Raw genomic sequence first — 18,501 nt, 5'->3', positions numbered from 1 at the left:
GTAAATCGCCATAGAACAGGCTAACAATGGTATTGAGCAGGTTGTTCGTTCCAGTGAGTGCACTTCTCTTTGTGTGGATAGATAGATAGATAGATAGATAGATAGATAGATAGATAGATAGATAGATAGATAGATAGATAGATAGATAGATAGATAGATAGATAGATAGATAGATAGATAGATAGATAGATAGATAGATAGATAGATAGATAGATAGATAGATAGATAGATAGATAGATAGATAGATAGATAGATAGATAGATAGATAATATATATATATTTATTATCACCCTACCCTATAGCATATTCCTATAATGGCAATAGCGCTTTAATAAAATGGTCTAATACATTACAGCACTGTATTTTTGACACTTCTGTCCCTGTAATTGCCGATATTTGCTATGAATGTATGGTCCCTTTAAGATATCTGGCTCCTAAGCTGACCAAAAGTAGAAGTGAATTGTAACACAAGGAAAGAACCAAACATACACACTGGATATGGAGTCACTTGTCACAGAAGCTTACAATCTATATAAACTGTCGGTAGGTCAGAGTAGGTTGAAAATGTATTTAGCCTATGGGCTCGATTTATCAAAGCCCTACGGCTGCAAGTTCTCTCACCGTAATTTAACAAACAGCGGTCACTAGACCGCTGCTTCCCTAACCTCTTCGCCACCTCTAAAGTGGCGAAATTCAATCTCCACGGTCTAGTCCAACCGAGGAGATTGACAGCTCCTGCTCGCGCGTGATTGGCTGTCCGCGTGCAGGGGACAGGATTGCACTCGTGTGCAATGGTGATTACCTGTGGGTAATTTCGCCCGCCACAGGCGAGCTGTATACGCGCCCCTGTCCGCATCAGCTTTGATAAATCTAGCCCTATCTATATGTTACTAGAGTCTGCTGTAAACACCTACAGTACACAGCAGTGACTTCATATAATAAACACCATGTATCAAACAGGACGTTTGGTAAGCACCCCCCACCCCCACCCTGTGTTGTGGTTTGCAGTTGCCTCTAGAACATAGAGCTCCTGTAATAATACGGTGCCTGTTTCTGTGTTCGCCTGATAACACACAGTAAGGCCTATATAAATACACATTACTGTGCATGACAGTACCCATTTGTCTGGATATTAAATAGAATCTTTGTTCAGAAAGCAGTAAAGTGCTATTACAAATCGCTATCTATAATTTGTGTATTTTTCTACAGGGAGTTGGAGGGGGAAAGCATTAAAACTTCCATAGTTAAAGGGACATTCTGGTCAAAATTGAAACGCACATAGATGAATTATATCTTCGAATAGAAACATCATATTTGCAATATACATGTATAAAATCCAGGCTAAAATATACGGCGCCAAGCCAGATTTCCAGCACGGCTATTGGCTAAGAGTTTAGAAACGTCACCTCTTAACCAAACAGCATTCTGCCGTGGGCTGCCTTAGCAGCTCAGTACAGCGAACGCTGCAAACAAATAAAGGAGCTTTTTAGAATGAAGTATTTTATACTTCATGAATAAAAGTCCCCTTTATTTGTTCCAATGGTAAATCCTAGCGTTTCACAAACCACTTTACTTAAAAACAAATAATTTACATTAAGAAAACTGTAAGTCCAATTTTTAAGCATCAGAACATATTCTCATAAACAAAACAACAAACTGAAAAGAGGTAGACTATCACAGTTTATAACATTCTGTTGTTCCAGGGCTCGACAAACCCAAGAGCCACTCTTCCAGAAATTTTGCAATGAAATGTAAAAATGTCAACATGTCCACATGCTCCTGGTTATGTTGCCTGCAGCGGAGAAGAGGCGCACAGATGGTTTTGGAAGTGCCTGGGATGCATAAGTAGGATTTTGCCAATTTCACTAAGGTGTGATTTTAGCTTTATTAGCTCAATGCAAAGGGTTTGTTCCTCCTTGGTAAGGAGCCTTTTAACAAAGTAAGCCTTGACTTAATTTCTAACTTAGATAACTTAAATATCTATATGCTAAATAAGGTAAATCACCAGCTTAGGGAATAATGTTTTAGTCCACTCATAAAATGATTGTAAATCCTAACGTTTGTGAAACGCTAGGATTTACAATTGGAACAGATAAAGGGGACTTTCAGTCATAAAGTATAAAATACTTCATGCTGAAAGCTTCTTTATTTGTTGGAAGCGTTCACCGCACTGAGCTGCTCAGACAGCCCACGGCAGAATGCTATTTGCTGAGGTGGCGTTTGTCGTGCGTGCCAACTGGCGCCAAGCAGGATAGCCCGCATGGCTATTGGCTAACCTTTTTCCTAAATGTTATTGAGCATATATTTATAAATAAACACTGTTTCAATTTGAGGAATAAGAACTAAACACAGAACTTTGAAGGCCAACTGATAGACAAATACATTTTAAATAGACAATTGAAGGACAGTAAACACAGTAAGATTTTTTTTTTTTAATATAAACATTCTTACTCTCAGAACTTATAATGCAGTCTACTAACTTTACAAGGCTAACTCTGCTACATATATTTCCTTGATTGGCGTTAACTGAGAACAACTGCAGTTGGTACCTTTTTGAGAAACTTACCCATGTAAAAAACATAAAATAAAGTTGTTGATATCAAACGTGTCATATAAAGCTGTCTGAAATTAATAGAACAGAGCTGCTCCATTAAAATGCTCTAATGCATCAGAAAAGTTTATTATTGTACAACTTGCTTGCCTATTCCTGTGTGTGTAAAGCGGACATCCTCAAAACTTGGCCCTCCAGAGGTTTTGGAACTACATTTCCCATGATGCTCAGCCAGCATATCAGCTGGCTGAGCATCATGGGAAATGTAGTTTGAAAACCGCTAGAGGGCCAAGTTTGAGGATTTCCGGTGTAAAGGGACATTGCATTGTAAAGTTCTCTCCTTTAACCCTTTAGTGACCAGCCCACTTTTCCATTTTATATACCGTTTTTCTCGCCATTAAATGGACTTTTTAAAGATACCATTATTTTCATCTTATCTTATAATTAACTATAATATATATATATATATATATATATATATATATATATATATATATATATATATATATATATATATATATATATATATATATATATATATATATATATATATATAAAAAAACATAACACCTTTTCTAACTTTGACCCCCAAAAAACACCCATGCTAAATAGTTTCTAAATTTTGTCCTGAGTTTAAAAATACCCAATATTTACATGTTTTTTTACTTTTTTTGCAAGTTATAGGGCAATAAGTACAAGTAGCACTTTGCTATTTCCAAATCACTTTTTTTCAAAATTAGCGACAGCAGTTACATTGGAACATTGATATCTGTCAGGAATCCCTGAATACCCCTTGACATGTTTATTTATTTTTTTTAGTAGACAACATAAAGTATTGATCTAGTCCCATTTTGGTATATTTACCACCACCATTTCACTGCCAAATGCGTTTAAATAAAAAAAATTGTTAGCTTTTTCACAAACTTTAGGTTTCTCACTGAAATTATTTACAAACAGCTTGTGCAATCATGCCACAAATAGTTGTAAATGCTTCTCTGGGATCCCCTTAGTCCAGAAATAGCAGACATATATGACTTTGGTGTTGCTTTTTGGTAATTAGAAAGCTATAAAATGCTGCTGTGCACCACGTGTAATGTCCAGCAGTTAAGGGGTTAATTAGGTAGCTTGTAGGGTTAATTTTAGCTTTAGTGTAGAGATCAGCCTCCCACCAGAGACATCCCACCCCCTGACCACCTCCCCAAAACAGCTCCCTTCCCTCCCCTTAAGTACTGGCAGAAAGTCTGCCAGTATAAAAATAAAGGTGCTCTTTTTTTATTATTATTTTTTAATATATATATATATATATATATATTTTATAAGTGTAGGATCCCCCATTACCCCCCAACCTCCCTGACCCACCCCCCCTTCCAACAGCTCTCTCCGCCTCCCCCCTCGACCTAATGGCCGCCATCTTAGGTACTGGCAGCTGTCTGCCAGTACCAGTCTACAAAAAAAAAAAATGTACCTTTTTTCCCTAACACACCCCATTTTCTGTAGTGTAGTGGCCCCTCTCAATACACTACCCCCCTCCCCGATTCCTTTACAAATGTTTTATTCACCCTCCTTCTCCCCCACTCCCTCCGTACACACTGTGTGAGTGTGCGCACACTTCCAGTGCTTGAAAACCCTGACGACGTACAGGGTACGTCCTTGGTTCTTAAGTGACATTTTTTGTAGGACGTACCCTGTACATCCTTGGTCCTTAAGGGGTTAATATGTTCCTAAATATCAATTTTACCTGCTGTTGTGTATTACATTGATTACATATAGCATCATCACTTATTTTTGTTTGTCATTTGAAATAGCAGATTTTGTCTTTTTAAAACCACCACCTACACTGAAAATTTAAATAATTTTGTATTCTCTGAAGAAAAGCTATGTAAACAAGAATCATCAACAGACCAGTGATGTTGGGAGTGGCAGATATTACATTGTTAATTTTCAATTGCTCTAAGTATCAGTCTTTGTGTATAGACAAAGAGATAAGATAATGTGGCATTTGAGTAAGTAGAAGCAGATAAGGATGCTTGCTCTTTCTGCAAACTCAGCCCATATAAATTGTTTGTTTTTATATATAAAAAAAAAAAAATCTGTTTTTATATACAAAAATTTACCCTAAAGGGAGCCATTTACGATATAATTCATACTCTGCAGCTTGTATATAGTCATTAGAAACTCATTAATAGGAAAACCAAGTTTACGGTACAATGTTCATTTAACTCCCAGCATTAAACTCCCAGAGTTAAATATATAGTTAATGTAATCTCTTAATTGGAAATCTAGTCATCCTGAGCTGAACACGGCCAGTGCTTGGCAGCTATACACATATGTCACCCCAGACTGGCTCAGTAGCCTTGTTATTTTCAAGCCAGTAGTAGCAACAAAAGGGTTAAACATATCGTTAAAGGGACACTCAAGTCAAAATTAAACTTTCATGATTCAGATAGAGCATGACATTTAACAACTTTCCAATTTACTTCTACTAACAAAATGTGCCCAGTCTTTTTATAATTACACTTTTTGAGTCACAAGCTCCTACTGAGCATGTGCAAGAATTCACAGAATATATACGTATATGCATTTGTAATTGGCTGACGGCTGTCACATGCTACAGGGTGAGTGGAAATAGACAAATTTATCAGAGAGAAAAAAAATCTACTACTTATTTGAAGTTCAGACTAAGTGCTATTGCATTGTCTTGTTATAATGCATTTATTGATTATGCAAATCTACTGTATAAACTGGTCCTTTAAAAGAACATTAAACACCTCTCGCTTTTCTGTATAAATTGTGTTTTTCTCAAGCACTTCCTAGAGAAGCAGAACAAAAAAAAAAAAAACTAACACCAAATTCTGTAATCTAGGTTTTCAAAATACAGCAAATTGCCTAAAGTAACTACTTTGATTTTGCAGGATTTTGAAAACCTAGGTTACAGAATTTACTTTTATCCCCACCTATACTGAAAGTTTATATTATATAATGAAGTCTTGGCCATTGACAAGGATAAGTAAACACAGCCAACGAAATGACACTCCTAGTGGGATGCAGGCTATTCATTTTCCTTTGTTCTCTTGAAGTATTGAGCTTTGGTTTACAGACAAATTTAAAACAAGGAAGCATGTGTGTGTACATAAAGTGATAACATAGTGAGATCTGATATTACCTGGATATTCAACCTATTTTAAAGTGAATGTAAACTCAACAGTGTCGCTTATCGCCATATTATCACTCGCAACAATTTAGGGGACCTTAATTCATCATTTTTTTTGTGTGTACTTGCTAATCCCAAATATATACCTTTTTATCTCATTTTCAGAGCCGCAATTCCTCCGCCCACGAATTTGTCCCTCTATTTGGAAATGATTGACAATAGCGATTGATTGCCAATCCACATTACCCCCCAGGGCGGTTCAACACATTTTTTGCAACGTAATGCGCTTATTCTCCGCATGCGTTAGCATCTAATACCCAGCTTCAGAAGCGATGTGCATCCACGAGACGCGCATGCTCTATAAGACCAACATTCAATTTCCGGATCAGAACAAACAGTTGCAAGTAAGTTTGTTGAGGTTGGATGTTAACGCATGCGCAGCCTAAGTCAATCCTATTTTCACGCTTGCGCACATTAAGTATTTTGTATTTTAAACGCATGCGCAAAGTAAGGGCTCCACGGGTGCGCGCTTCAGAGATACGTAGAGAGCGGGTGGGACCGCTCTATGCGTCACACTCTGCAAAACAAGGAAGTGCCTGATGGGAGGAGTTGTGGCTAAAAAGGGAGCAAAGATAGTATAGCAAATATATTAAAAATTATTTATTTATTTATTTTTAAAAGTTGACGGTTTAAATCACCATGTGTAATAGAAGTATTAGGAGCCTTGAGTAGTTGGAAAATTTACATTCACTTTAATAGGTTGTGGTTTAAAAGCACAAAACCAGCTAATTCATATACACAAAAAAAACTGAAAATGCAATTTCTTATACATTTTATACTCTGCAGCTGGTGTAACAAGTTATTAAAAATACATTTATGGAAAAAGCATTTTTACAGTATACTGTTCCTTTAAACACAATTTATGCACAAAGCAAGAAGTATTTAATGTCCCACTAACTGTGTTCAATGCATAGGTATTTGCAAGCAATTGTGCAATAAAAATAATACTCTTAAAGGGACAGTCAAATTCTAAAATTGTATTATTTAAAAAGATAGATAATTCCTTTATTGGCCATTCCCCAGTTTTGCACAGTCCACGTGGTTATATTAATATACTTTTTACCTCTGTATCTTTTTACCTTGTATCTAAGCATCTGTAGACTGGCTTAGATACAAGGTAATCACAGGAGGTAAAATGTATATTACTATAACCATGTTGGCAGTGCAAAGCTGGGGAATGGGTGAGATAAAGTCTATTTATTTATTATCTACTAATTTGCAAATTAGTGCTGCGTCCGAAACAACATCACAGGAGTGAGCACAATGTTATCTATATGGTCCACATAAACTAACAGTCTCCTGTTGTGAAAAGCTAATAAAAAAGCATGTAATCGTGGGGCTGTCTTTAGTGAATTAGAAACAGGCAGAAATGTAGTGGTTTAAAGGTTATAAAGTATTTTAATATAACCATGTTGGTTGTCAAAGCTGGGTAATGGGTAGTAAAGGTGTTATCTTTTTAAATAAATAACAATTTTGGTGTCGACTGTCCCTTTAGCTTTTTATTTTTACCCTTTTCTGTCCTTATAATTCTCTTGTGCAATATACTGTTTTACGCTACATTTAATGAGAGCCAAATAAATCTCTGCTGCTATTTTTTTATATATGCACATCCTGGTATTTTTATTTCATATCTTGCTTGACCTCATTAAATTGCTGGGTTAATTGATAACAGGCACACAGCCATCTCCTAATCTTTCCCTTTTCCTTGGTTCAAAGATATCTATTTGGCACAGAAAGCTTTCGGTTCTACATATGTGAAGATTGTAATTCCCTGGTGCTGAGATGCCCGCTGCTATCAGACATCTAGCGGATCATACTGTTGTACGGATCATTACAGCATCAAAAAGCAAGCTGCACACAGACATGGGAGCCTTCCTGTAAGGCTCTTTATTGTGGCAATCATGGCTGCTTATTCCCAGAGATCAACATACAATTAAATAAACCAGGATCAAAGGCACAAAATATATTTTAGTACATAAGAAGCCCATAGATTCCTTTTGGAAGATTCTCTGGAATACTAATGAAATTAGCTAAATAAATATCACAACAAAAGCAGCAATCGTCAAGTTACATACAGAAACTATAGGAGACAAATTATACAAATCTATAGTGTAGCAAGATTTATAATGGGAGACAATAAGAAAGCAAAAAAAAAACAGGGAAAGTGTTTATAGTGGTTGCACCGATACCATTTTTTTAAGACCGAGTACAAGTACCGATACTTTTTTTCAAATACTCGCCGATAATGATTACCGATACTTTTTTGATGTCATGTGAGAGTTTTCCAAGCACAATACAGACTAATGATATAAGATAGCTTCTGTATAATTATGAAGAACTGTAACTCAAAAGACATTATGAAATAATAAGTTTTATTTGCTTGTGGTCACAAAGTTATAAAAACTCAAAGAAATTTCACTTGTTTATTAATAAAAATATTACAATAAAATATTAATAACAATAAATAAATGCAAAATCACAACCAACCAAAAGTGCAATACAGTAAAAAAAAAATATAATAGTGTACTGTTTAATCATGGGGAACAACACTATGGGCTAGATTACATTTGACAGTTAAGCTTTACCATTGCTCTCATAACACGTCCAACTACATTAAAATCTATGGAGATTGATATATGAACATAGGTAGATTTTACCAATCAAAATGTAATCTAAATCTAGTCCTATAATTGTAAGATGAGTGTTCATAGGAATTACATAAGTTAAGGATGTTCCGAGTATGTTTTGAGCATAATTGTACAAGATGAGAACTAGCAGTATAACAGGCAATCTAGCAATTAGAATACTTTTTCAAAAATTGTGACAAGTTATTTTTAAGGAACAGAAACATCTCTGCATGTTCAACTATGTCTGTTTCTGCCATCAGTAAGGACATTTGACGCTAAGCTGAACAGTCTTACACTTCCACACTACTGCATGGGGCAGAAAGATATTTTTGGGCCATTTTAGCCAGAGCTGGAAATCTCAGTTTATTAACTGCCTAGTGGTTCAGGGGTTTGTCTGAACAAGGTACAGTGATCTCTCCCAGGTAGGCTTCCAGCTGTATAGTAGCAACTTTTGGAGCACTGCTCTCAGACGTACTAAAATACAAACAGCAATTTGTATTGGCAGAACAAAAGTGATTTTTTTTTTAGTTAACTCTCCACTCCATCTTAAAACGAAATGGGAACATGCAGTTTGTAAAAACGCTACAAGATGAGCGTATGGGTAAGATCTGGGGGTATCTCTTTAAGTATTGGTGCATTTTCACGAGTACAGGTACTCATGGAAATACTCAGTATCGGCACCAATACCGATACTAGTATCGGTATCTGTGCAACCATTAGAAATACACATTTTCAAAAACTAAAATGTTTATTTTTAGATCTACGCAAGTACCTGTAGTTTTTCTTTACAATAAAGGAACGTAAAAGTACGAAAACTGCTCTGTGTTAGTTATACAGTGCAATATTAAAACTAGCAAAAAAGGGGTTAAACTCGGGTTGCCACCTCAGCCATGTTTTCCTGGACACTTATGAGTTATACATGCTGCAGGGTATACAGGTAGGAACACGAATTTTAACCCTGGACAACACAAAAATAGAGATACTGAACAGCACTATTCATGTTTTTCTCTGCACACTCCGAAGCATGTGTAAAACTCATAAGCGTCCAGGAAAACATGACCAAGGTGGCAACCCTCGGTTAAACACATAGGGCTCCAAGTACGAAGCATCAAACTTTGCTCTAGAACCCTTGCAGGTGCTTATTTGAGCCCTGATTACTGCAATTTAAAAAGCAGCAGTCAAACAACTGCTGCTTCTTCATAACTTTAGTTCAGGGTTGATTGACAGTGGCATATGCAGATATGCCATTAGGGCTTGTGCGCTAGTATTCAAACACCACACCATAGAGCAGACAACTGTGTATATTATGTCTCTGAAGACTTAATTTGGTGGTGTTTGAATTTTGGTGTAAGCTTTTATGTTGTAGAGAGGCAAATACATTTGAGGGTGTATTTCCAAGGAGCACAACACTTTTGTATTTCGGTTTCTTGGCAAAACTGTGGCTGGTCTTAGAATAGCCTGCCATCCCACCCAAAGCAAACTCAAAGACTAAACAACAGATAGTAAAGATGTTTATATTTATAACAAAATCTAACAAGAAAGGAATGTTTGTACATAACTCATTATGCAGTAAGTATACTCACTCACTTATGTATATTTGTTGACAGGGAAATCCATCAACAAGCATGAGAACAAAAACATTAAATTACCATAGGAACTCACTTTTTTATCAAACAGCTAACACCCTTGTTTAGCTAAAACAAGAATCAAATGCAATACATCCCATACCCTTTAAAAAAAAGTTGAAGAGGATATGTAGTAAAGGAACTGAAACACATATTAGCAACCTTAAAGGGACAGTAAAGTCATAATGAAATGCTCATGATTCATAAAGAGCATTCAATTTTAAACAATTTGACCTCTCTCATCTAATGTGGTTTGTTTTCTTTGTATCCTTTAACAAAACATACCAAGGTAAGCTAAAGAACAGGAAAGCACTACTGGGAGCTAGCTGATGACTAGCAGTGGCACAAATATTCCTCTTGTCATTTGATCGCCTGATGAGTTCAACTAGCCCCAGTAGTGCACAAATTACTGGCTTGTTTATAGTGCACGGCTTGTCGATGTGGGCAAGACCGCCTTATATCTGCATGCCTCCGGAAGTGAAGCATGCAGTACTACCACACTTTTGCTGCTTCCGGCAAAGCTGCGATAGGAAACCTCATAATGAACTTGCGACGTACAGAGTACGTCGGTTGCTAAGAGGTTAAAGAGACAGAAAAGGCTAGTTGAACATACATATTTAAAGGGACATTAAAAAGTGTGAGATTGCAATATAAAGTATGTATGTTAAAACAAAATATTTTCAATATACTTTCATTATTTATTTTACCCCCTTCTGCAATTTAAAATAGTTGGATTTATCTTTTCTATTGAATTTCTATATAGTAATGGGTGCTGCCATGTTGGAACCTAGGTTTTCCACCCTCTCCAACTTAGGGAATTTATGGAGAGATAAAAAAACAGACAGTAAACTAAAGTGCAAGCAAGGCTGTGTAAAAATCGTGTTACTTACTTGAACAATCATTTCACATTGCCTTGTTTGCATACTCTATTTTATAGTCTGTTTAATATTTGTCTCTAACTGTCCTCAGCAGAAGAGAGAAATGGAAAAACTAGGTTCCAACCAAATAACACATTTTGTAAAGGAACATAAAATTCAAAATTGTATATACCGGTAGAAGCTTGTGCCTACATGCACCTATTTTCTTGAGATCTGTCAATAAAATGCAAAACAATGCAAATTGTTTTATTACAAATGGAAACCCTTTTTAAACACTTAAGGGATATGAAACCCAGAATTTGTTTTTCATGATTTGGATAAAATAATTTACTTCTATTACCAAATTTGTTTTGTTCACTTAGTATCCTTTGTTAAAAAAACAGGCTCTGGAGCAACAATGCACTACTGGGAGCAAGCAGCCGATTGGTAGCTATACCAGTATGCATCTTGTCATTGGTTCACGCAATGGGGTTTGTTTTTTACGATAATTCCCAATAACGCATTTACTGCTCCTTCAGCAAAAGATACCAACATTTGATAACAGAAATAACTTGGAAAGTTGTTAAAACTGCATGTTCTTGCTGAATCATGGAGAAAATCATAGTGCACAAGTGCATGTTTATTTTATAGATTTTTTTTTTTACTTTAATGTACCTTTAAAGGGACATTGTACACTAGATTTTTCTTTGCATAAATGTTTTGTAGATGATCCATTAATAAATTCTCCATCTGGGGATGTTTTTGTAAAAATGTATAGATTTTGCTTATTTTTAAATAACATTGTGCTGATTTTTAGACTCCTAGTAAAGCCCCAAAGTTTTAGATGTATACAGATGTCTACATACTTCAGATTGCTTCCGTTTGTATAATGGGTCTTTTCATATACAGGGGAGTGGGGAGGGTCTGCTCTAAGCCCCTTTCAGTGGGTGTCCTGGCCTAACCTCATTAACAGTGCTACATTTTTAGATTCTGAGTAAGTTTTTAAAAGGTTTTATGCAGGATTTTTATATCAGCATCTGTGCATATTAATCTTTATATGCAGTTAAATGAAAATTGATATATACTGTCCCTTTAAGTAGGACTTGGTTAGAGGACTATGAAGATTTTATCCAATGTCAAATAGATTTAAAAAAAAAGAAAAAAGAAAAAAAAAAAAAAGAAACAGCGGGTAGCAAATGTCTTTAACATCTGTATGGAAAGATTACTTAAATCCTTGTCTATTGTGTGAGGCCGCTAAAGCACAATGCATAAAACTTCCTACCAGGGTGTTAACACGAACTTAGGAAGAGTCAGCTGTGGTTTGTATTGACGCAACATGACAAGAATATTTCATGCAACTCTTCCTTCCTGATCTTCATTGGACACCATCTGTTCAAATAAATGTTCCTTTTTTAAATTAAAAAAAAAAAAAACTACCCGACTTCTCTTTCTAAAATAGAAAGAAATAATCACACAAGGAAAAACGTCATGTCTTTGGTTTGGTTGGTCTGCCAAGGCAAGAGTTTTGTGGTTTCTTAGACAGGGAACCATTCGGGCAGAAAGTGCACTTCCCGATTTGGGTCTTAACAGGATATAAACAAAACAACATTAGTTATTGTTTTGCAATTAAGTCAAAAAAAATGTTAGACAGTAAATACATGCTACACATAATGATGTATTCAAAAGCAAACATTATCCTTAGAATAATATGTAGATGCCTTTTTACAATTAGATTAGTTGTTTAAAGGGACACTGAACCCAAATTTTTTCTTTCGTCATTCAGATAAAGCATGCAATTGTAAGCAACTTTCTAATTTACTCCTATTATCAATTTTCTAAAAATCTAAGATTTTTTTTGGGTTTAGACTCTGGACAGCACTTTTGTTATGGTTGATGAATTTATCCACCAATCAGCAAGAACAACCCAGGTTGTTCACCAAAAATGGGCCGGCATCTAAACTTACATTCTTGCATTTCAAATAAAGATACCAAGAGAATGAAGACAATTTGATAATAGGAGTAAATTAGAAAGCGGCTTTAATTCCATGCTTTATCTGAATCACGAAAGAAAAAATGTGGGTTCAGTGGTCCTTTAAATATTGTAAATATAAGAGTAAAGGTTTAGTTCCTATAAAGTAATGGGCGCCACCATGTTTTAACTAGTTTTCTATTTATCTATTTTGGTGTAAACAAAGCTGTGTGGAATCCCTTTTAGATTATTTAATGTTCCGCAAAGCCCTGTTTGGGGACACTCTTTTATTGTGTTTTGTATCTGTCCCTTCAGCAGGGGTAACAGATAAAGAGCAGCGCTCTAACTTTATAGAAAGCCCAGTAGAATTTAGAACCAACAATTTTCAGAGTGAAATTACAGGAAAAGGAGTCAAAATAAATAATGAAAGTATATTGCAAATTTTAACTACACATAATTAAACATTTTATATGACAATCTCATATTGTTAATATCCCCACAATGTAAAGTTTTCAAATCCTGCATGATTAAAAAGAATAGTCTCATACACAGATCAATGCCCCCTCCTTTATATCACAGTAACTATCTGCTTTATGACAATTCCAGCAAACAGAACATATAAACAAACGTGATAAACTAAAGTATTGCTTTATGGTGCCAAATTGTCATCATTACAATCAATAATCCCATCTCATAGATTGCACTAAACTGTTTGTATATTATATATATTTCACCCATACTGTGGCTCTACAATGAATTTCTAATGAACAAAAAATTACATGGGAACGTGATATTTTAATCAGTTAAACTAGTACTTCACAGTTTACAGTGTGAAAATGTATCCATGTTAGGATACTATGTGTAGACCCACTAGGTTAGTAGACAAGCATTTAACAAAAGCTTGCAAATTACAAATTATGTTTACACCACATCTTCCAGTGATTTGTACAGTGTGTCCCTCACACTATGTCGAATAGTAATTACTAATGGTTTCCTGCATTTGCACCCCTCAATGGAATCCAACAAGTGTGCTGATCTCCACCCCTTCCGGTATTCCCCATCTCAAACCCAATATCAACTTCATTATGTGCCAAGTCTCCAACTCTCACTGCCATCTACTTGTGCACCATTTCCACCCCCTAACTCGCATCCATTGCATGCCCTGCTTCAACCATTACTAGTTTCTTTTATTCACCCTTGACTGAATATTCTTGTGCTTGGTGTCTTCTCTACACCACACTGGCATACAGTCTGGGTTCCCAATCTCCAGACCCCCATGACATCCAATGCAAGAAGCAAATTTCTACCACTCACTGGATTCCAGTGCGCATCACTATATGTATCCATTATTGGTTTACAGTCTCCTTGATCCCCCCCCCTTCTGATTACTCCTAATTTTATGTTTTATTATTATTATTTTTTTCCTCCAGACCCAGTTCTACTTGATTGGCTTCATACAAAACTAATACTTTCATTGTTTTAAACTTTCATCTTTCAATGTAATGATTTCCAGGATCTATTCCCCACACCTTCAAATATTTACAGGCACCAATAGTGAGTTTTCTTTCCCAAAACTGATATTTTACACCTCTATTCCATTTAATACCAGACAGTAACAGTTTCTCTGTTTTTCTACCTTACTCTCACAGCCTAATTTCTCAACTACTTATTTTCCTTTCTTATTTCCATTTTTTTTTTTTTTTTTTTTTTTTTTTACAGATTTTTCTTTTTATTTCTTCCTAGTGCAACCAATATCATATTATCCCCCCACTGACTTCCTGACTTTATCTTCTACCTGCTCATCGATCACCAGATTGTTCTACCATTGTTAAGGAAAACAATACCCCTCCCAAACTTTGCATTTGTGTCAATCAAATGCAAAAATAAACTGTGCAGTGCTTTTAACTCTTTTGTTGAGTAAACAAGTGTACAATCCAACGTGAGTGTTAGGAAGTGGAATAATTTGTACTGATATCTTGTAAAATCTAATAGAGGAAATGTGAGGCCTAAGGCATAAATGGAAAATAATGTGATGCTCAGGAGGACAGGATTGGTGCTGTAAGTTACCCTGGACCCTTCTCCAACTCTATGTAATGTTTAATCTCTTCCACAACAACCTCAGCTATATCCTATCCCAAATGTATATAATATATAATACTTTTATTTACAGATTTATCATCCCCCTTAAATTATTCCTTCAATGTTTCTCTCTCAACTCCCAATTTCACTGATTTTCAGTCAACAATGTATCTGACTTTAATACCCCTCTAATAGCAATCTCTGCCACTGATTTTCAAAATATGGTCTCAATATTATCTCGATTTCCACATTTAAATCTCATTTACTGAGTAGCAGCATTTTGTAGACGACAGTGATTTCTAAACTCTATGTTCATTCCCAATAGCATTTAAAAACTTTTTTTCTTTTTTTTACCAACGCAGTTTTGTATCCATTTTACCAGTAACTCTTTTTCGAAGCACAAATATCTGCAATCTGACAACCGATTGTTTCTGCCCAGCATCACTTCCCAGTTACTTCTTGCACCCTGTTTTCTAGTCTCCCTGGCATCACTCATTGTTTTCCCATCTCACAGATCCCCAATAACACCGTAATTCCCAGATCATCTCTCCAATCAGTTCTTCTCACCTAGTAGCAATAGTTTGACCTCCTTGGATGATTTTTCACGGTCTTCACGCAGGTTTTTGTCGATCATTTTACTCCTCTCGGCCGCCGCCTTATCCTCGGCGCTAAGTGTACACCCCATGGTGGAGCCGGTGTGAGGCCGAGAACAGCACCGGACACTCCTCAATCCCCTTTGCGGGGTCTCTTCTGCCTTCTGTACCCGGTGTTAGCTGTACTAACTGCCTCGCCCCGCTTCCTCTAGACAACCACTATTCACATCCACTTCCGGTCTGTCTGGAGAGTAGAAAGTAGCCTAGTAAACTAAGTGTACGGAAATGACGTGTAGACAATTGCAAGCATTTCTGGGTATTGTAGTTTCGAATGGAGTACAGAGAGCGAGGTCAATGAATACAGACGAACGTTTGGTTTTGAGAGGGAGCTATACAACACAGTCATTGTTTAGCGCTGTGTGACTTTGTTGTAATCTTTAAAGGCACGAAAAAGTCAAAATTAATCTTTCACATTCTCAGATAGAGCATTACATTTTAAACAACTTTCCATTTTCACTTATCTGATTTCCTTTGTTCTCTTGATATAATTTAATGAAAAACATACCTAGGTTGGTTCAGATCATGTAGCAATATAGATAGTGGGTGAGCAAAACAAGGTTTTCACAATACAAAAGAGCACTTTGGAAGGAAGAACATATAGGTACCCTGTTTAAAGGGACATGAAACCCCAGACTTTTCTTTCATGATTAAGAGCATACAATTTTAAGCAGCTTTACATTTTACATCTATTGCCAAACTTACTTCATTTTCTTCGTATCCTTTGTTGAAAGAGCAGCAATGCACTATGTGCAGCAGTTAGCTGAGCACATTTGGTGAGCCAATGACTAGAGGAATATATGTGCAGCCAGCCACCAATTAGAAGCTAGTTCCCGGTAGTGCATTTCTGCTCCTGAGCCTACCAAGGTATTCTTTTTAACAACAAAAAATACATAGAGAAAAAGCAAATTAGATAATAGAAGTAAACTGGAAAGTTATTTAAAATTGCATTCTTAATCTGAACCATGAAAGTTTCAGTTTGACTTTACTTTTCCTGAAAGGGACATAAAACCCAAATTTTTTATTTCATAATTCAGATAGAACATTCAATTTTAAACAACTTTTCCATTTACTCCTAATATCAAATTTTCTTTGTTTATTTGTTATCCTTTGTTGAAAAAAGCAGTGAGGTAAGCTTAGAAGCGTGAACGTGTCTGCAGCAATATATGGCAGCAGTTTTGCAACAATGTTATACATTAGCAAGAGCATTCGATGGCAGCACTATTTCCTATCATGTGTTTCAGGCATGTGCATGCTACCTATCTAGATATCTCTTTAACAAATAATACAATGGGAATGATGCAAATCTGATAATATAAGTAAATTGGAATTTTTTTTTTTTTATTGTATTCTCTATGTGAATAACGAAAGAAAGCAATTGGGTTTCATGTCCCTTTAACTAAATCTGTCCCTTTGCCACTGAACACTTATAGGAAATATATTTTTTGTGTAAAATAACCATAGATTTATCTACAGCTCTTGAGGCTTCTAAAACATTAGCCCCATGTATTAGGAAGTCGGCCCTCACTGTATTAAACAATAACTCTTTTTAACTACAAAATATTATGTACCTTTGGGACAATTAAAGTCGTAAGAAAACGTAATTAATGGGTTGAGTTGTCTAACTCTGGAACATGTTGAATCACAAGATAAATCTGATGAACCCCACAGGATGTGATGCATTTTCTTGTGTAATGGAACAAGATGCCATTTTGTTTTGGATCTCTTATAGATGGACTCTTTTTAATTTTGTATGGGAGTGAAGGAATTAAAATTCCTAATTATCATTCATATTACTTTTAAAGCAAACTTTGATTATGATTTTTACTTTGTACACTTTTGAAATTGCTTATTTTTTCGAGGACAAATAAGGTAATGTTTATGTCTATCCTTCACATCGCTGGTCGTTAAGGGGTTAATGTATATTTATACAATATTCATATTTCATAAAGTGTTATACTGTGTATTTACTGTAAATATTTCACATTCTAATGTTCTGCACATAGCAAAATATGCTCTATGTATTTATAAATACATATGCCTATATATACTGTATATATGTAGAAATATGTATGCATGAATAAATATAACTTATTTTTCTATGTGAAGAATATTGGAATGTAAAATATTAATAGTTTCATGTCGGGTTAGTGCACTTGAGAATATGCGATTGTGTTTGCGCGAGAAGGGCGTTAGGTTTTTTTTTTAACTTTTTTCTCTATTGACTTCTATGGGGGTTTATTGCGCAATATTCTAAATTCGGGTTTTTACACTCGTCAGGTTAGCGTGCAAGTGAAAACAGTTTACTTTCAACTTTTAAGGGCGTTAACTGCACTAGAAGTAAGCTTTTTGCTTGCTGACACAAGCAAAAAGCTTACTTCTAGTGCAGTTAACGCCCTTGTTAAATAAGGCTCCACTTCTAATCTAGCCCTTAATGTTTAGGGACAGTCTACTTGAAAATGGTTATTGTTTAAAAAGATAGATAGTATCTTTATTACTCACTCCCCACGTTTGTATAATCAATACTGTTATATTAATATTCGTCTTACCTCTGTGATTACCTGTATCTAAGCCATTGCAGACTGTGCCATATCTCAGTGCTTTTCACAATCTTGCATTTTAGCCAATCAGTGCTGGTTTTTGCATAACCATTATCATTCTCCACGGGAGTGAGCACATTGTTATCGAAATAGCACAAATGGACTAGCACTGTCTAACTGTTGTGCAATATTTAAAAAGCACTGAGATAAGGGGCAGCCTACTGGGGCTTAGAAACAGGCAAACAGAGATTATAAAGTATATTAATATAACAATGTTGGTTATGCAAAACTGGAGAATGGGTAGTAAAGCATTATCTATCTTTTTAAACAATAAAAAATCAATTAGACTGTGCCTTTAAGACAAAAACACAAATCATTACATACATTCTTTC

General features: G+C 35.6%; 1 protein-coding gene across 1 annotated transcript in view; it reads right to left on the bottom strand.

Moving 5' to 3' along the window:
* The window catches only part of GNAI3 (G protein subunit alpha i3), a 154,796-nt gene extending 139,040 nt beyond the window's left edge, over window positions 1–15,756 (bottom strand). The window contains exon 1 of the mRNA XM_053706767.1: window positions 15,487–15,756. Coding sequence (XP_053562742.1) covers window positions 15,487–15,604 — 118 coding nt within the window. The 5' untranslated portion in view covers window positions 15,605–15,756. The remainder of the gene's footprint in view (window positions 1–15,486) is intronic.
* Window positions 15,757–18,501: the final 2,745 nt, after the last annotated feature.

Source organism: Bombina bombina, chromosome 3, assembly GCF_027579735.1.
Source record: "Bombina bombina isolate aBomBom1 chromosome 3, aBomBom1.pri, whole genome shotgun sequence".
NCBI classification, from domain to species: Eukaryota; Metazoa; Chordata; class Amphibia; order Anura; family Bombinatoridae; genus Bombina; species Bombina bombina.
The sequence above is the reverse complement of the archived record's forward strand: the minus strand, read 5'-3'. Positions and strand labels throughout refer to the sequence as shown.